The sequence below is a fragment of the Lepisosteus platostomus genome, chromosome 24 (genome assembly GCF_059453375.1).
Source record: "Lepisosteus platostomus isolate fLepPlt1 chromosome 24, fLepPlt1.hap1, whole genome shotgun sequence".
Taxonomy (NCBI): domain Eukaryota; kingdom Metazoa; phylum Chordata; class Actinopteri; order Semionotiformes; family Lepisosteidae; genus Lepisosteus; species Lepisosteus platostomus.
In genome coordinates this window covers 13,734,878-13,755,286 of record NC_142634.1, presented here as the reverse complement: position 1 = coordinate 13,755,286, position 20,409 = coordinate 13,734,878, and the positions used below count along the sequence as shown (strand labels likewise).

General features: G+C 42.6%; 1 protein-coding gene across 1 annotated transcript; it reads left to right on the top strand.

Annotated features, from left to right (window-relative positions):
- The first annotated feature begins 2,518 nt into the window (after positions 1-2,518).
- On the top strand, positions 2,519-14,312 carry LOC148641736 (serine/threonine-protein phosphatase PP1-gamma catalytic subunit A). Its single transcript, XM_088618728.1, has 7 exons — positions 2,519-2,833; positions 10,182-10,313; positions 10,703-10,933; positions 11,388-11,492; positions 11,905-12,128; positions 12,330-12,464; positions 13,614-14,312. Exons 1-7 carry the CDS (start codon positions 2,779-2,781, stop codon positions 13,701-13,703), a joined length of 972 nt encoding a protein of 323 aa, XP_088474854.1. The 5' UTR covers positions 2,519-2,778; the 3' UTR covers positions 13,704-14,312.
- Positions 14,313-20,409: the final 6,097 nt, after the last annotated feature.

Genomic DNA, 20,409 nt, shown 5'->3' with positions numbered 1-20,409 from the left:
GTATTTGTAGGCACATGATCCTTTTATGTAACTTGGCCCTTTTGTCCGTGTTACATCTTGTTACAGCTGATCTCATTATCAGCCTCTGGTTATTGTAATGCTGTATGTTACAGTGGTTTGCAGTATTGTGTCCTCCTGGTATCTGTGTTTGTACTTTGCTCCATGTGAAGCTGTGAAACTCTTTATCCTGAAGTGGACGTACTGTTCTTGGCAATGTGAGTGCCAGGTGATAGTAATAGAACTGTAATACAGCCCTACTCATTTTGTGTCACTTCGCTACATGTGTTTTTGAATTGTTTTGGAAAACTGCAAGAAAGAGAAGTGTTTGGTTTACAAGGGAATACGCAGCTGAAGTGTACCACATGTTTGCTGTACTGCACAAAGGTGTGTGGCACTCTGCTGGAAAACGCAAAGGCCTCCGTCTGTAAGAATTTTAGTACATGACATTTTCCTTCACCAGAAGCTCAGTGCAAAAACATCACAAATACATGACAAGCCTACGTTTCTAAAGCCAATCACTAGCGTGGACAAACACAAGGACAAAGGTAACATGGAGCTCAACTGCTTTTTTTTTTCCTTCACAGCCTCCTCCTTTAATAAGCATAAAATAAGGGCGTATATTTTACAAACCCAAACACCTATGATTACTAGTAGGTATGTTATTTGTGACGTGCATAGTGTTTTAGGCAGAGAATTTGTTTCAGACCTATATCCACTTTCTAACCACACCTTCCCATTCAGGGTCACAGGGCAATCGGAGCTATCCCAGCAGGCAACAGGCGCAAGGGTAAGGGTACTGACTGGATGGGACGCCAGCCAGACGCAGGCCAGACACACAGACACGCACACACCCAAACCTAGGGCCAGTTGTCCCAGTTGTTTTTGGAGTGTTGGAGGACACTGTGTGCCTGGAGGAAGCCCACGCGAACGCTGGGGGAACATGGAGAGTCCACACAGACAGCACCCCAGGCCTGGAATTGACCCCAGGGCCTCACTGCTGCAAGGCAGTGCTGCCCACTGGGGAGTGGGCTGCAGAAACCAGCTAACATGCTTTGCTCTACTCTCTGTAGGCTTGTGCTCACATCAAGCAAGAGCATTCAGGAAGCAAGATCTCACTGCGTAGTATAACAATTATATTTTAAGGCTTTGCTGTCATAATTTACACATTTAATAGTATGATGTAATGAATGAAAACAGTCATTTTAGCTTACTTTATTAACTTTTTTTCGGGGGGAGAGATATTTATTCTGAATGGGATAAAATCCTAGAAGAAGAGATATTATCCCATCTGTGTTTAGTGTTTCATAGTTAAATAATAGCAGTGTGATCAAAAGCAGCTGATTACTACATAGCTCTTTATATAAAAATAATTATGCAAAAATAGCTAACAATTCGGCTGTTCCTGTCTCCACTACCCTTCCACTAAAATACAGGGTGGTTGGTGATCCAGGATTTAGGCACTGTGTGGTTTTGCAAGTCTCTCAATAACAGTATTCAGCCGCACTGGGCGGGAGATGCTGAAAGGCAATTGCAACACTAGTAAAAGAGATTTTTTTTTCAGAATTGAATGTTTTTCATGGTTCTTGAGTTGTCGTGCTGGGCGTGGCAGACACTTGACCTGTCCGAGCCAGAATTAAACCGAGTCTGAGTCCATTACTGTCTTTGTCATGCTAGAAGCAAGAGCAGGGGCTTGCCCGGATTTTGTCACAGAGCTTGGTTTTGGTTCCAGCACTCACTCTGCCATACAACTAAAACCCAACTAAAACCAGAACAAAACTGGACTGTCGGAAAGGTTTTTATTTATTTTCAAAAGTGAACAGTTGGACTAAACCACAGAAAAATGGACAACAGGACAATTCACTACAGTACACCTACTGCACATACAGTACCCAACTGATGGGACTGAGGAGTGCCCAAAAGGATCATGGGAATTCTGTCTAATTGTGTAAGTATACATTTGAAATTACAATACTACCATATTGTTTTCTGCTTCATTTACCGGGTCCATAAACATTGTTTTAAATCGGCAGCATTTAGAACCTTGTTCCATCAGGGTACAAGCTCTGAAGTCAAGTCATTTAGCATTTTTTGACTTAAAGATAAATCAATTTAGAATAAGAAATGAGTAAGAAAGTGCTTGTCTAAAAGGTTACGCAGGTGACAATCTGTAAAGCATTGGTAAATGTAACTGTAAGTAAAAGGCAGTTTTAGTGTCCTATTTCCTTCGTTTCAATCAATTTCACCCATGTTGCCTTTATTTGTGACCTACACAACGCACGACGGCACCGAACACAAAACGCATAATGAAACATTTCCATGCGGGGTTTTGCGGTAGCCTCGTCGTACTTTATGGCATAACATGCTTTCAAAACAAAAAAGTAGGGGGCGGAGGGGGGGGGGGGACGCACTTTTTGTCTGATCGGATGAGTAACGGGGCGTGCATCGTGCTGTGTCTGCATTGCGTCCTCCGCCCAATAAAAAGTGCCTGTTCAGGGCCGCTGGTATCTCTACGCCACCCGGCAACGAAGGCTGAATAGAAACAGTCGCCATTTTTTATTTCAGGCCAGAGAGCTGGTGCCGCACATAGGAGCGGACGGAGGAGTGAAGTCGTCTTGTGTGTTTGCGTGTTACAGATCTCAGTTTTTTTTTGTTGTTCCCGTCGTGGTGAAAGGGAAAATCGTCCCAAGATCCGTAGCGTAAAATTGTTTTTTTTTCTTTTTTTTTTTTCTGTTGGTGGTTGTTTTTAGATTTGATTAGAACTGTAGCGTGATCCGAGATATGGCCGATACCGACAAGCTGAACATAGACAGTATCATTCAGCGCCTTCTGGAAGGTAAGGAGAAACCGCCTCTCTCTCTCTTTTTTTTTCCTGTGTTTGTGTTTTTCAACCCCCCATCTGGGGTGTGGGTCCACCGGAAAAAAAAAAACGTGAAATCTGACGGGATTGAAGCGAAGGAGCCGTGTCGGGTGTGTTTTTTTGGGCCGTTTCGTGAACTTGGCGGGGCAGGCTGTGCGCCGGGACCCACGCAGGGTGGGAAGGCAGCCGTTTCTGAGCCGAAAATGGAGGGGAGCTGGCGCTGCATTATTAATGCCGGGCGATGCTGTGGAGGTCGTCCGTGTGCGAGGGCCCTTTTTCGTGTCCGCCCGCGAATTGATTTTCTCTTTACGGATGAGAAACGGGCTTTTTTGTTTTGTTTTTTTTTTGCTGTGTTAGTCCACGTCCGAACGTGTATTTTGGTCCAATGGAGAGCCTTTCTTTTTTTTTAAATATGCGTTCGACGTGTGAGCCAGACGACACCTCTGAAAGCGTCGGTTGATTTTTTTTTCTTGTTTTTTTTTTTTTGGATGTTTTTTTCCGTGAACATGCCGCCCAATCGGGCTTTTTATTTTAACCGGGTTTTAAGATGTTTAAATCGGGGTGGTGGGGGTTACAGTCGATCGATTTGCGGGAGAGAAAACTGGGCCCGGCCCGACCCCAGCGGCTCGGCGCCCTGTTTGATGGGGGGGAGAAACTGGAACGACCCAGTTTCCGCCGTGAACGAAGCCAGTCGGATCTCCAGTGCGAACTGGTGACATGTTTGTGAATAATGGAAGAGTGTGTGTGAGGAGGGGTGGGGGGTGAACCGGTTTCTCGCGTTTAAAAAACGAAAGGTTTCGTCGTGCTACTCTTCTCGCAATAACGCCTTTTTGAGGGATGGCGGTGCCGGACGGATGACGTGCGACGTTTATGCGTCTCTCTCTCCGGTCCTTGTTGACCGACTGATGGTCCCAATGTGGCTCAGCGACTTCAGATCGTGACCGGTTAGAAAAGAGCGGATGGAGGCCATCCGTTAGGTCATTGATGGTCCGAGGGTCGCGTCTTGAAAGCAACCGAGCACCCCCCCGGGGTTCAACAATATGGCTGCTGAGCTTGTTCCCCCCTCCCACCACCCTTGGGGTAAAGGGGCTGCTGTTCTCGCTTTTAAATGCCCTTCCACGGAGTTTCTACTTGTGCCCCCCCTGGTTCGTGACTTGAGCCCGGGGGTCTCATGCGTGCAAAGAAGGCGCTGACTTTGAAGCCTCGTCCCCCGACGACGTGTAATAAATATTCATTTAAACCCCGAAATGCCTTATGACTACACATTCCTAGTAGGTACAGGCCTTTTAATCTTCGCCATTACGAGCACCGCGTCAGCCAAACGTGTTGTGGAAGTAGCCCTCGGTATTTTGACTCTTAAAAAAAATTGCACGATTTTAAACAAACCCATTTATTTCTTCTTCTTTTTTGGGGAGCAGGCCTCGTGTGGTTATATAGCACTTCCACGAGATGCAAACTGCTTTAAAACGAAAGGTCTTGCAAGATCAGTGAGGAAGGGTGGGACATGACGTTGAACCTAAGCTGTTATTTCTGAGAACCTCAGGCCCGGCCGTGGGACTATAATGAGACGCCTCAGCATCTGTGACTCTGGGGCGGCTGGTTTAGTGCTGCACGGCTCCACTGGGAGCATTTAACGTCTTCCAACCAATTAGGAGCTGGGTCAGCTTCATCTGCAGGTTATACTAAACACCTGAAGCAAACGCCAGTTTTAAAGCCCATAGAGGTCGGCTTTCCCCTATTTCCCATTGCTCTGACGTGATGCATTGGTTTTGGGGATGTCTCAAGTTCCGTTTGGGTGCAAGTTCCTCTCGCCATAGGAATCGAGGAAATGCCTTATGCCTTATTCACGAGCAGTAGTATTTTATGATGCAGCTGAAGCGAAACGTGTTTTTTTTTTTAACGCGTGACGGATCAGAACGATTATTTTGCTGTTGAAATGTAAATTGATGTATTTGCCGTGAGTTAGATCTGTACAGCGACAAGGCTGTGTCGAGAGCTGAAAGGCTGCGCTAAAACCACTTCCTGTTTTTTTTAATCTGCTTAGAAACCGATTCCATGACAGTGTTCCGCGAAGCCTCTGGTGCGATCGCGTTTTCACAACAGCACCGTGCTTCGGCTTCAGGTGGTTTCCCTGCCAAAACGGGACTTCATAGTGAATTCACCGAGTTTTGAATTGGGGGTGGGGAGAGATTCAGGAATACTCTGACCTTATCTGGCTGTTTCCAAGTACTACATATACACCGATTAGTTATCTCATAAACATGTGCAAGCAAGCTGGAGCTGGCAGTATTGAACCTGCCCTTTAAGTCCATTGACAGTGGGGCGTTACATGAATGATCCTGTCTTGATGTGCCAGCCGAGAGAATACTTCATATTAAGGGCGTGCTTATTGGAACTCGATTTACTGGAAAGATTAAGGCTTTGCTTTAAAACCTAATCTTTAAATGTAGAAATGAAGAAATAAACTTTAAGTGGCAGTCCTGCATGGTTTACATCCTGATGATTTTGTACCAATTAAACATAGCTGCTGCTCATTAGCCTCTTACAGTAGCATTTTCTTTGTGGCTTTTTTTACTAATATTTTTTTCTCTTAAATGTTTTTTTGTTCAAAGATTCAGTTTTGTTTGATGAAAATGTTACTGTCTTGTGGCACTTCTGCAGCTTTGCCTGAGAAGTCACAATCTGTAGTGTTACAAATGTGGAGTTGGTATTCATAAGACTCTTCCAGTGTCTCACAGGAATATTAATTTAAAATTGGCTTGTATTTTTTAATATTTAATACTTTCCCAAGTATTTTTAGTTGCATTAGAAATTAAGTGTATGGTCCTGAACATAATTCTGTACTATTTTATGAAATTGAGTTACAAGATGGGTTTTAAGAAGTGGTGTTGAAACATTGAAATTTACAATTTTAAATTACTGTGCATTCCAGCAATTGAGCTCTAAATTCTGTTTATGTACTGAAACTGCCACACCCCTGATAATTCTGTCAGATTTATGACTAAGGCTGTATTGAAAATTGTGATTTGAGCTTGATGACAGCTGAATTTCAGGGCCTCTCACGGCGCCCTGGGCTCCTGCCAGCGATCGCATGTCATACACAGCATCATAAAAGTGTCTCTGCATTTGTATGGCCATTTTGAGTGGCGATAACAAAAACTGAATTAGTTTGGTTAAAAGCTCATGAGTGACCATGATATTTGAGTGCCTTTCTTGGCAGTAAATCGCCTTATTTAGGCAGAGGTTGGATGGCGATATAACTGGTTTGCCTGTCAGTTCTGGTGAAAATCAAGGAATGCAAAGAAAGCAACGCGCCTCTCATCGGGAGAATGACATCGTGCCGTTTGTAAATTGAAGACTGGACTAAGATGCTTCAGGTGGATTCTCCAGCATCATAGCCAAGTCCTCTTTAAAAATGAATCAAGATTTTGTGTAGATAGCGTTGGATTTCTAATTCATAAACCCCTATTGTTACTGTGCCTTTTAAGTTGCTTAGGAAACACAGTCTCCGGCTTACACACAGAAATGAAAATGTACTGAAGAGCACAGCCGGGGCAGGCATCTACTGGGCCGTGGGCCTCTGGGATTGGGAGCATGTGGTGTAGACCACCTTGGAACATGCTGGCAAGTATGGTGAGAATGTGCAGAATGATAGTGTTATAGTGTAATTGATGGCAGGGGTGCTAGTGTGATGAGCTGGGTTGTGGAGTTGCTGCTGAACTCCACTCGTACTGCCTAATGGCAGCCTGGCTGCATGTCATAACCTTTTGCTGCCCTTCGTGTAGAATCACATTGCTGTGACACGGTTCAGTAGGACAGTGCGTTCTCGGGCTCCACCTGTACTGGAGAACGGCCTGCTTGCGAAATGTCAGTGTGGTGGCTTTGCTATGAATTTCTCCATTTCGTGGACTTGAGCCCCATTTAACTGAAGTGGAATGAGCTGGTTTCTGCTCTGTAGGGATTAGAAACCATTGAGCAGCCTCCTGCTTTTCGAGAGGAATGGGAGCAGAATCCCCCAAGCCAGCATCAGCGATCCGCAGTGAAGCATGAGTTGAGCAGTCTTCTTGATGACCAATGTTAATTGGCATAATGTTTTTAATCGCATCTCTTTAACTTGTCAGTGTATTTTTTTTTTGCAAAGTCACTTTCCTGATAACTTTGTGAATGTTGCAATTGTGAGCAGTATTTTTTCATGCTCCATGTACATACTGTACGTGGGCTTTCAGTAGTTGAGGAAGGCTGATTCAGTAAGTGATAGGCAGAGATGTCAGTGCTCTAAAAACCGCTTACTCTAGAGATCACACTCTCTTGTCCTGGAAAACTTCTACAGGTTTCATCAATTCATAGGAAGATCGGCTTTATCTCGAGTTGACTGAGTAGTTGGGAAACTTGCAGTAGTTGTAAGATTAGTTTTGAATGCAAGAGAACCCTGTGGCTCTCCGAAAAATGTGTTCACTCGTATTTTACTTTTCTGACACATTTGCCCTTGCATACAGCTGTTTACAAACTGTTCTGTAGCTTATGATAATTAATGAAACTACCATGTAGTTTAAGTAGTGAAGTTAAATCTTACACAGAACACAAGATGACATTTGTAGGATAAAATTTTTTTTTAACCCTTGTGGAATCTAAAAAATGAATTTTAAAGGTGCAAGGGCTGTGTGCATTTGAGAATCAATCTGATACTTTTATCAGTAGAAACATTCACTAGCTTGCATCTGGCGACTTAGAAGGTGTTCTAAGAAAACAAAATGCAAACAGGCTTTTTTTACTGGGCTTTTTCTGGGAACTTGTTTATGATTATAGTACAATCCTGTCTAGCTATAAATGAAATTGAGATGGTTAGGAATGGAGACTAGTCATTGTTCCTTTCAGGCCTTGTTTACTGCACAAGAATTAAGGGACTGCATATAAGCTCCTTATTGTTCCCCTGCCAGTAGAATAAGTAGACTTTCAAGTGTCGATATACGAAATGAAAATTTTATCAAGTCTGAGTTTGGCGTTTGACTTGTTGCATGGGAGTGTGGTTTTTGTTCTGCTTAACATTGATTCAAGAGCTTGTTATTAAATGTAATTGGTCACACCTAATTAAACAGCCTTAGTCATTCAGATGTTGAGCCATGCATTTATGGAACTCTTTTCTCTGCACCCATTTTGGCTAGTATGGGTCTCTTATTCCTTTTGTCATGCTTATAACTGATCTTGCTCTTGGTGGGGTTGTACAAATTCTCATTTGGCCGACTGAGTCAGTTTTGTTTTAATTGAGTTCTAGTTCTTAATCACTGGTTGCATAGCAAAAAGTCATTTGTCAGGCATACTGGTAGCTTCACCAGTCTTCCTGGAATCATGTCTTTGGCACAAGGTACCCCTGTGGATAGCTGGAGTGTGGGTAGATGGTTTAAAGAGGTGGCTGTCGGTTCTTTTCTCTAGGGTAAATTATAAGTAGGTTTATTTTCAGCCCACTATGCAAGTTTAATTTAGCCTTTAACTACAGGGTGACCTCGGACAAACGGTGTACTTCGATGTTCAATGTGTATCATTAATGCAGACGTCTGGCTTTAAGAAAGCAATCATAAAGACCTGTTTTGTGTTGTAGTATTTTCCAAAGCTGATAAGCAGAGTGATCTGTAGTCCAAGAAAACCAATCAGCTTTCAAATAAGCTTTATTTACGTGATGGTTACTAATCCAGAACTGTAATTTTATTAATAACTTAATCTGCTTATGTTCCAGTGTTTCAGCAGGACAGCTGACCTCCTATATTAAGTATATTGTGCTGGTTTATTTGACGCTTGATTATAAAAATAGAAGGTGTAAGGATTAAAAGCTTGTATAAAGTAGATATCCAGCTCAGCTCTGTATGCCATTCGTATACAGTAGCTATCCTAGCTTTCCGGGTGAGTTTAAAGTCTGGAAGACAGGAGTAGCTTGATGTGGAGGAGGAAAAATGGGCATTATCCTGTGCATGTCCATGGAATCACTCTTCATTCTCATGAAAGCCGCTGTAAAAAGTATTGTTTGGATGTTTTTGTACTGAGACATCTAGGAGTAAAGCACTGTCCTTTGGATGATATGTAGAACTGAGGTCCTGACTCTGATCAGTAAAAATCGTGATGGGTGTTTCTCTAAAAGAGTAGGGGTGTGAGTCCTGGTGTCCCGGACAAATTTGCCCCTGGCCGTTATCAATGCTGTCCTCCTAATAACCCCCATCTATGAAGTGGCTTCATGAAACTGTTCTCCCTGCTGACAGCTGGAGTGTGGTGAGCATACTGGTGCACTATGGCTGCCGTCCAGGTGGGGTCTACATGTTGGTGAGGGCGAGGAGTCCCTGTCACCTGTAAAGCCCTTTGAGTGGAGTGTCCAGAAAAGTGCCATATGAGTGCAAGGAAATATTTGTATCTCTGGTCATGGTCACGTAGTTCTGTTGCGTGGATGAATAGCCACAGCTTGTTTTGCGAACATGCTGTGCTGATTGTAGGTTGTACTGTATTTCCCATGAGGTGGGCTGTGATGCTCGCTTGTGTTCTTTGCTCAGTAAAGAGCTTCAGTGTGAAAGGGTTACATGGAGATTGGAACATGTCCATGCTTTGTAAACTTGTAATATAGGTTGCTTGTTTTTTAGCCATTGTTGATAAACTTTGTATCCAAGTTTCTTACATCCTAACGTATGAGATTTAAGGGGACAATTTCCCACTAAACTGGTTCTGTACATTATGCTGAAGAGGGTGAAGTATTCACTATAGCGGTTTAAATTCTTTCCGAGGGTCGGGTTACTGCTGTAAGTTGTGCACTGACATCAGGAAAATGTCAGGTTGTTGGCACTCTTGTCAATGTGAATAGTTAGCTGAGCCTTTTTTTTAATGTGGATGTTACGAACTTTAAAGTTCACTGAGAGATCGGCAAAACTGGCATTGTTTTATAAAAATACTTCACTTTAATTTTCATGTGTTAAATGGTAAAGTCTTGGAAAGGAATGACCTAATAAACCAGAGTCTATTTAAAGCTTTTAATGCAATATATTTTAATAGTGTTAAGTATGAAGATGGAGCCTTTCATAACTTTTCCAGTAAGGTGTCATTTCTGATTAACCTTAATTCTTGGCTTTCATTTAAAGACTGTGAATTCAGGTGGCTCTAACGAATTCATTAACCCTAGGTACCAAAGGTAAAAAATCTTAGAGAAGTATGTCATCCTGGCATATTAATAGTACAGTGTATAGTTATAGAATTGACTATCTTAAAGCTTCTTACTTACTACTTTAACACTTTCAATTTCCATGTTACTGAATTCTGTAGTGTTACCATGACTTTTTTTTTCTCCAAACAGTGAGAGGCTCAAAACCAGGCAAGAATGTCCAGCTACAAGAAAATGAGATTAGGGGTCTCTGTCTCAAATCCCGGGAAATCTTCCTAAGCCAGCCAATCCTGCTGGAGCTGGAGGCACCTCTTAAGATATGCGGTGAGTTCACAAGCCGCCCCCGGGCTGATGATGAAAGATCCTGATTCGAAAGCAAAGGGAGGAATATTGAACTTTCCCACACTGGGTGGATTGTTTGCGATAGCAGGGCAAGTTCCTTTTTCTGTGTGTATTTTAGTTTTCCAACGAAAGTGTGGGAACTTGCACACATGGGAGTTCTTGGATGACAAACCAGACTCCCTGACACTTTTCTTGAGCAGCATTGTGTTGTGGAACTGTGGTTCATGTGCAGAGCTAAACCTCAGACTGGTTTCCTTCAGAAACCATGCTAAAGATCCAGGTTTAAAACTTGTTGACTTGTTCCATTCACGTTAAATTAGTTTACTCAAAAATATCCGTTACAGAGAATACTAAAAAGGCTTGTTCTGTAGGTGACATCCATGGGCAGTACTACGATTTGCTGAGGTTATTCGAATACGGTGGATTTCCACCTGAGAGCAATTACCTGTTCCTTGGAGACTACGTGGACCGAGGGAAACAGTCACTGGAGACCATCTGCCTGCTTCTGGCCTATAAGATCAAATATCCAGAGAACTTCTTTCTGCTGCGAGGAAACCACGAATGTGCCAGCATCAACAGAATATATGGCTTTTATGATGAATGTGAGTTGATTGTATTTCAGAATTTTTAAAATGGTGTATACATCTTGCAGTGGAGAGCTGGCACGTTTTCATTTCATTGAGTAGTTGATGTGCTTGGGAGGGGTGGAGAGGTGGAGGTACAGAGGGGGAAACTGATTCAGAAACAAATTTTGATAGTGCTCTAATGCAGTGTTGTAAGTTTGATTACTCCACTTTTTGTGAATTGCAATTAGTGTATAATATACTCATTTAAAAGTGGGGGGGAAAATGGAGTGGTTTGAAATTTTCAGCATCCTGATAATAGTGATAATTCACACCCCTTCTTTGATACAGCAACAGAAGCTTTACACGTTCTTGTATTATTACAATACTCTTCTGTGATTTGAAGTCATGAGCACTTTATATTTGTTTGCCTGTTACCAATTTTATTTGCTTGAAATTCTTGCTGCTAAATGAAAAATCTCTTGCCCTGCAGGTAAAAGGCGATACAACATCAAGTTGTGGAAGACTTTCACAGACTGTTTTAACTGTTTACCCATAGCAGCTATTGTGGATGAAAAGATTTTCTGTTGTCATGGAGGTAGGAATTGGATAGAAATCTGATCTTTCATAGGTTGTCCTTGGGTGACTCCTGCAAGTCATGAATGTTAGTGACTCCTCTGGCATGTTAATGAAATTAGTGGTTAGTGAGCCAGTGTTTTTTTAAATGCACTTTATTCTTGAACGTAAAGGGAAATGGGCTTCTGTACATGTATATTATATGGGTGTTCTAGAAATGTATGCAGTCCTGACTCCCTTTCATCGTACTGTTTATTGGGATTTGACCATGATGCATTTTATGCAGGTTTTTAACTTTTAAGATACCTAAAGAGTTTGTGAACACTGTAGACTTTTAATAAATTGAGAATGTGTTCTGTAAATCCGTTTTAGGAATTAGGTTGGGCAAAACACTTTTGTGCCCCTTGAGTAAAATGTCTGTGTGTTGTCCTCAGGTTTATCCCCAGACCTTCAGTCTATGGAGCAGATCAGGAGGATCATGCGTCCCACTGATGTGCCTGACCAGGGGCTGCTGTGCGACTTGCTCTGGTCTGATCCGGACAAAGATGTGCTGGGCTGGGGAGAGAACGACAGAGGAGTCTCCTTCACTTTTGGTGCAGAAGTAGTTGCTAAATTCCTCCATAAACATGACTTGGATCTAATCTGTCGAGCCCATCAGGTAGGCAGATGTTTGGGGAATCGACACAAACTTAAGAAACGGGTTTAATTTAAAACTTGATGCATCAAACATAGCTAGGGGCTTTGAAGATTGGTCCAGTTGAGGGGTTTTGTGTTTTCAGGCTGTTTTTGTGCACATCATGAAACTCCATACTTAAGCAGTGCTAAAACTTATTTAGTGACTTTTTTTGGTTACCTCAAGGTTGTTGAAGATGGCTATGAGTTCTTTGCAAAGAGACAGTTGGTGACTTTATTCTCTGCGCCCAACTACTGTGGGGAGTTTGATAATGCTGGTGCCATGATGAGCGTTGATGAAACCTTAATGTGCTCTTTTCAGGTAAGATTCACTTCTAAATTGTTTAATTCTTGTTTTATGTAGTCATGTATTGAAGCTACACTGCACCAGAGCATCTTTTTGGTATTTACTCACATTCATATGTTGCTTCACCTTTTATCAAGTGTGCTTGGTGAGTTGAACAGTTACACTTCAAGTCCAGGAAAAAGCAATGGATTAACCACAGGTAAATTGGAGTGATCCATCTTGGGAAAACCCATTCTCCGTGTGCTTTACATTGCAGACGGACGTGATCACTGGTCACTACTAATCTGACTTGTGCATGTCTCTACCTAATTGCATTTTGCTGGCTCTTGGTTGTTGGGCATTATTATTACATCAGGTGCAAAGTAGATCATACATTGGTGTAACGTGATTGGTAAAACCAATTTCCGTTGTGGTTTAATTTACTCAAGAGCCTGCAGTTAATCCCAGGGGAAAGTTTTCAATCGCTCAGTAGCACTTTTTCAGCTGGGTATGAATCTCAATAGGGCATCAACGGGGATACTGGCAGGTTTCATTTAAATATTGGGGAGGGGGGTCTTTTGGCAAAAGTGCCTGTGGGAAGCTGTTTAATTCACACGTGCGGTTTTAATACCTGGCAAATGAAGTACTTGGATTGGTCCAGTCTTTAAATCAACAAATTCAGAAATCGCTGAGAGTCAACCACAGTGTCACTCCCAACTGTTATCTGAGCTTTGTCCAGAATGAGTTGCCTTAGTATAGTGTTGCAGCTTAGATACATCACTTGTGGTCCAAGTAGATGAAGTCAAAAGCTGTTGCTAAGAAATGTACATTTGGATAGTTCTGTACGGCTTCAACATACTTGTGCAGCTGCATGGCATCTTAATACAAGGACACAAAGTCAATTCACAAGAGTCCAGTGCAGCTGTGATTGTCCAGTTGATTGACATCTGCATACACACCTGGGTTGTCCTTGCAAAACTAAACTACCTTCAAAAGTAATTTGTCTGTTTAGAGTCCTGTCTCAAAGGTGCATTAAATGAACCACAGATCTTTTGTACACAAATGGAATATTAGTCCAGAAAACTTTGTAAGTTTACGAAAGTAGTAAGTTTAAACCTTTCCCAAAAATGCAACTAAATGGATACATTTTACTTTTTTCTTGCACTAATGCTTGTTTTTTTGCAGATCTTAAAACCTGCGGAGAAGAAAAAGCCTAATGCAAGCAGGCCAGTTACACCTCCAAGGAACATGATCACAAAGCAAGCAAAGAAATAATACAGCCTGGCATTACCCATCTGGACTTGTACCATACAATCTCCATTTTTTAAAAATTCCCCTCTTTGTGTAATGTTATCAGTTGGTGTGCTTGGAATAGATTTTTCTTGTTTATTGGTTTCTCGAACACCATACGCTGGTGATATTTTGCAACTGAGAAGACTGCTACTTCAAGATAAAGGATGGAAGTGCATAGATTTTATAGATCTTCAGACTAACTGGCTGTTCAACTTCAGGTTTGCACACTCCATTGTGGCCAGTCTTCAACACATTTCCGAACACTTGTAGCTACCAATGGATTTTAAGTGCTTTTTTTTGGAAGCTCAGAAGACATCTTATGAACTGGTTTGACATAATAATCAAGACCTGCTTCCTAGAACTGTTAATGATGGAGACATCACAATTTGCTCAAACCACTGTGAAAAGTAATTGCATAAAATAAACTTAAAGACATAAGGATTTTAGTTAAGACTAGGTTTATTTCTCCACTTTAGCACGTGTTGTGTAGCTACCAGAAATATCTACTCCGGTGTCACTGAGTTGGTGTATGATTTTAAGCACTTCTTGTACTGTGCACATCAAATAAATAAAGCTGTTATTTTAGATGTTTTTCTTAATGCTTCTCCATTTCTGGGTAGGAACTTTAAGGATAAAACTATTTTTTGCATTTAATTTCACTCTCCATAAGTGTTGTAGTCAATCGGTAAAAATACAGCTGTAAGTGACTAACCACAGACAGACTATCAATGGGATTATTACTATTGGCTTAATTTGTTTGCATTTAGAACGTTTTGAATCAGTTGCCTTTCTGTTTTATTGGAAAGTTCCTGGATGTGTCCCTAAGTATCTTTCAGTCCTGGAGGTGAACTGCTCCAGATCGGTGATGGCATGTAAACCCTTTCTAATAAGGGCTGGGGGAAGTCTTTTTGTTGCATGTATCTAGCTTTAGAACTACAGGAAATAAGGTCCCTTTTCCTTAAACAAGGCATGTGTATTTTCTGTCTTAAAGCTAATGTAGCTCTTGATTTCTTCAGGTATCAGTAACTTGTAATTACAACTTAGAACTTTTAATATTTGACAAGTTTCATCTTCTGTACCGATTATCTAATGTGTACATATATATTACAATGCTTTGGTCAGCCTTGGCAATATCTTGTATAAATAAACTCAAGCTCAGTTTTTCACATTCAGAGGATTGTATACTTGTTTAATAAAATTGTGGGGAGGGTGGGAAACTTGAATTACACAATGAAATATTAGTTTTTATTTGTGAAATAAAACCAAGAACATGACTTAACTGTTCCAATGTTTGTATTGTAAGGAATGGGTGCCTGGCCTGTGTGACAACAGTCTAAACTTGTAGCAGTTTCATCCGCCGTGATCTTCACGTTTAGAAAGACCGAAGCTAATGCATTGAGTCCCTATTTAACTGCATCCACGATGTATGTACATTTGCTTGAATTTATCGCTTACTCTGCAGTGTGATGTTGCCATTGCTTTTCTTATGAAATAAATCGCTGGTTTTTCCCAGATAAAGTTTGCATTTTTCCTTTTATAGTTGAAAGGTATGGGAAAAGTTACGCTTTCTTTTCAAATGAAAGGTGGTTTAATGTTTCTTGGTGCTGGTGTCTTTTGAGCGCCGTGAAGTTAGCCCCCCTCCAGCCAGCACAAACGATGAAACCGACCTCGTTAGTGCCATGTTTGTGCGTTGAAAGTAGCGTTTGCTGCTTTCGTTTCCGAGGTATCGCGCCTTGTTTTTCTCAGTCGTGGCGTCAATCAGCCCCCCTACAATGTCTTGGGGAAACCAAACCGGTCTCATTCGTTAGTGCTATGCTTGTGCCATTGAAAGTAGCGTCTGTGCTGTTTTCGTTCCCGAGATATAGCGTCTTGTTTTTCTGGTGATCATGTGACCATGCACGGTGACTTTGACCTCCAGTGACTCCGCCTGCCGAGTTCAAGCGCTTTGGTTGATTAGCTCGTACCCTTAACATTTTAAAGACAATCAATATCCATAAACATATGAGCCTCCTTAGATGTGAGTAATACTTAGACATGACGCACGCCAACAAGTTAACCATCTATGACATAAACCTGTGGTTGTAATGTATGTAAAATCACCGTGATTGTAAGATCTATGGTTTTTATTTTCTAAGGCACGTTTTCCTTTCTTTCCCTACCATGACATGCTGTTGCCAAACGCCTAACTGTAGGATATCATCACGATAAGACCTCCGCAGCATGTCATGATAGGGACCCCATGTATAAGGCATGTATATCACGGCAGTGTATATCACGACAGGCGCCTTGCTTCCATGCCACCATGGCACCGCTGTTGCAACAAATGTCTCATATCAGGACATGATATACCCAGATAGGACATGTCCCGATATATGGGGTGAGCATATCCTGTCAGGGTATGTCCTATCGCAACATAGGGACTCCAAGTTGCAACATGGGGGTGGGGCATTTTGTCGGGGTATGTCATATCGCGATATATGGACTCCATGTCGCGACATGGGCGTGGCAGTTTTTGTCATATTGCGATATAGGGCCTTTCATGTCGCGACATGGGGCGGGGCACTTGGGGTACGCCATATCGCGATATGCGGGCTCCATGTCGCGACATGGGGGGTGGAGGACGTTTTGTCGGGGTATGTCATATCGCGATATATGGACTTAAAGTCGTGACAGAGGCGCCATGACAGTGATGCGCCAGTCGCAATGGGTATCGGCATGTGATCGTGATGCGCGCACTCCTATCGTGACATGCTATCGGAGTCGTGAACGCGCTGTGGATGCCATGACATTCTTTGTCTGCTATTCAGTTTTGACCTCAGTGCGACTTCTCTTAGATTGATCAGTAATCGGAAACCAATGGATGTGTTACTGTTACTGTGTATCCAGCGTGCTCATACAGCACACACGGTACACAGAACTTCCGCTGTGGCGCTTTACCCAATCAGAGTGTCGGTTCTCACTCTTCACCCAATCGCGGCCCGAGCTGTTCGGGGGTTTAGCCAATCACGGGTCTGAGAGCTGTCAAAGCCAGCAGCGCCAGGCGGATCGGCTTGTTTACTGTCAATGAGAAACTATTTTTAAAATGCTTTACTAATTTGCAAAATAACTACATCGGCTTGTTTTTTTTAACTTCTTTATTGATTCACAATGTCCCGTACTCTTTTGTAATAAATACATTTTTTTCAATATAACTGTCTCCGCTGCTTTCTGTAATGAATACATGGTATTTGAACAATTTTAATCGTATATTTAAGGTAAGGGAAACACCTTCTGCTTTGTACTTCAAAAATGAATAGAAATGTAAAGTGTATGATCATTATATTATTATTATCGTGCTTTCAATTTTGTTTTTATTGTTAAATTATATCGATCTTGAAACTAATACCTACAAATGTGAATATGGGCTCTCGTGTTGTACCAGCGGTAATTTGGAAACTGGTGTCTCTTCACTAATGAAAGGAGTACACAAGCAATACATTTTCGAGAACATGGTTAAAAATTAAAAGAAAACACCTAACCCAAAGAACTAACATAGTAACTCCTCCCTAAATGTAAGGCTGCAAAGTCTGGGGTCAACTGATCAAAAGATCACAACTGAAAGATCTGGTTGGTGGTCGTGACTTTGCTGTTTTGTACGTCACAGAGTGGCGCTATATTGAAATGTATTGAAACATCCACCCCACCCGAGCAGACAGACTCGGGAAACAAATTGCCCCCATTGTTTTAATCACAAGTACCGAGTTTGTTGGTACCTGTAAACTTCCTTGTAGACAGTCACGTTATAATCCGAAAACCCAAGGCGCTATATCTCGGACACGAAAGCTGCACAAACGCTACCTACAGCGACACAAGGCAGCACTAATGACTGCGGTGAGTTTTGTCGTTTGTGCTGTTCGACGGGCGGGCGGGGACCTTCATGGAGCAGGACAAGCAAACATGTCTGGGTCATTACACTGCAGACTGCAGAAGACTCGCCTTCACCTGAGGATGTAACACAGGCAGCCACACCTCTGTCTTCAGAGGGCAGGTGTGTCCTCCCGCTGTATTCTACACCGAGGACTGCCGGAAACACAAAGATAAAAGCACTGTGAGCTCATCGCTTCATGTCTGCGCAGAAGACCCCTGTAAATACAAACACACGGATAATGACAGGTTATTAAATAATTCAGATATATGTTCACTTCTGTTATGTGAAAATCAAAAATATGTTTCCAATATTGACGCGGTCCGCAGGTGTTAGACGGTGGACTTTCCGGTGTTGCTTCTCGGCTGTGTTATTTACTACCCGCGACACCCTTGTACGTAGTGCCCCTTAAAAAACACCCTGGATCTTTTTCACGAGTGTGCTTTGCATAAAAAGTGCAACAGTGGTCTTGTTGTTCGTAAAGTTGCAGGTTCAAGCCTTTTTGAGCACTTGGCTCGACTGACGGGGTCGATACTTCACACGTCCCTCGGTGTTTATTTAAGGAGACTTTTTAAAAAAGCACACCACTACGAAGTATTAAGACGTGCTCGTTAAAGCCTCTTGGTAAGAACATGCAATCGTTTTCTAGTGTTCGCTTTTTGAGACTACACCCGCAACTCTTCTGATTAGGGTATGTGATATTCGTGACAAATTTAATTTTCCTGCTCACACAATTGCACAGAAGACACTGATATTAAATGCAATATCACCCGGGCCAACAGAGGAACACCATTGCAGAATTGTTACTCTCGCACCGGTAACAGACGCTTGAACTCGGCAACCGGGGTCACTGGAGGTCAAGGTCACCGTGCATGGTCATGTGATCTCCGGGAAAACAAGGCGCTATATCTCGGGAACGAAAGCAGCACAAACGCTAGTTAACGGCATAAACCGGCACAAACGCATGAGTTGGGTTTCATGGTTTGTGCTGTCTGCAGGGGGGCCAACTTCACGGAGTTTGTGTTATTGTGCTGGCGCTCAAGATCGCCATCTTGTGGGGGAAAGGTGGACGTTACACAATTCTGTTGCAGGAGGAATGTGCTTGCCTGTTTTTCAGATGGCCCCTTGCCCTTTTAAGATGCGCCGGTCATCATGGAAATTGACATCCGCAACAAAGACGTCGCTTTTCTGGGGGTAAGCGAATAAAATATTGGACGCCAAAATAAGGAAAATGTGCTTCAGAACGTTTCTCTTTAGTGCCTTAATACCAAACGAAATCGCGTCTAACTGCAACAACTGAGATTAACAGAATCATTTTAGTACTTATTGTAATAGTGCAGTGATTTTATTGAAGAGACCTGACGTAGTTAAACTGATGATCATCACATCTGATGATGCGGTCACGCTATGCCGTGGGTGACCCACGGCTGGAAGCAACCCACGCTGGACATCGCGACGCCCGCTTTGCACTGGTGGACAGAAGAGCGCCTGGCGGGCTTCAGTCCTTTGGCTGAGCAGACGTGAGCCTCCTCGCTGATCTGTGAGCTCCAGCTGACACCGGTCTTCCCAGCCCTGTGAACAGGTCCTGTTCAAGCCATGACGGTCACATTCTCGGCTTGGGACGGAGCCGCTGTCCTGGCGGGGGTCCCGCTGTAAGGACCCCCAGGGGTTGATCCCTGTGGCACCGGCGGGGCCGTTCCTGGCCACAATATCACCAGCAGGGCCCCCCCATCGGTCTGGGAAAGAGGCCGTGACCTGTGCTCCGTTACTGGCGAGCGGCGGTTGTAACGCCTTGCAGGGTCAGAAATTGCGTTGTGAAAACTTCAGACTTCCTCCGGCCTCCGACTGACCGATGGCGTTGTTCTCTCGAGTAGTAGTTGGGAGTATTTTTTCTTCGGGTTTTTTTTTTTTACTTCTTAATTTGCACCAAGGGTCGGAGGTCAAGGGGTTAAACCCCGAATTTACTGACTTGGAGGCGCAGGTAGCCGCTCGGGTGACAACTGTCAGTCTAAACGATCAAATAATCGAAATGCTGCCCTCCCAAAAAACATTTCCCTTGAAACATAACATGCATGGATTGAAATAAGCTTCTTTCGGTGTTCAGTGGACTGTTGTGCACGTTATATGGTCCATTCTTCTCCAGAATTTCACTAGAGGCGTCCTGTAGTCTAGGAACTTGGTTTACAGCAAGTACCGACACGCGTGTTGAAACACCTCTTGTGTTCAGAAGAAAGGCGAAGTTTTTTTTTCTCAGTGTCAACATATTTACATTGAAAACATAAATGTTGCTCTTTTTTCCGAGTATTAAATCGTTTAAGGCCCTTGTCAACTCAAAGCAAAACAAAATGGACGTCGTGAGAATTGTCAGATGAAGAGACAAAGCGTCATTTTAACCCTTTATTTACCTTTCGGATGATTAGCATAAAAGAATATGATCTTGGGTCACTGAAAGTCCATATTATTATCCTTCACTCTGAAAAAGAAGTTTTATAAAGTTTTTTTTTTGTACGAGAACAAGCATGCCATAATAATCTATATGATATATGAAATTCAAAACAATCTATCCGATTGTACCTCACATATGTTTCCAAACTCTGTTCGTCGGTCGTTTCTCTGATCTTCTTGGCTGTAGTAACATAAGGTGCTGGTAACGTGTGTTACTAATTCACAGAATTCCGAGAGCAGGTTACGTTTAAAACCACCATAATGTCCTGCCATAAATCTTTAAAAGGCGATTCACACTAGCATGAATGATCATTCAATCGATCGAGTTAATCGCTCTAG

Bases quoted from the DNA above. Each gene is read 5' to 3' on its own strand.
- LOC148641736 (XM_088618728.1), top strand. From the start codon at position 2,779: ATGGCCGATACCGACAAGCTGAACATAGACAGTATCATTCAGCGCCTT. The intron at 10,934-11,387 runs GTGAGTTGATTG...CTTGCCCTGCAG, and splicing joins ATATGGCTTTTATGATGAAT to GTAAAAGGCGATACAACATC. The intron at 11,493-11,904 runs GTAGGAATTGGA...TGTTGTCCTCAG, and splicing joins GATTTTCTGTTGTCATGGAG to GTTTATCCCCAGACCTTCAG.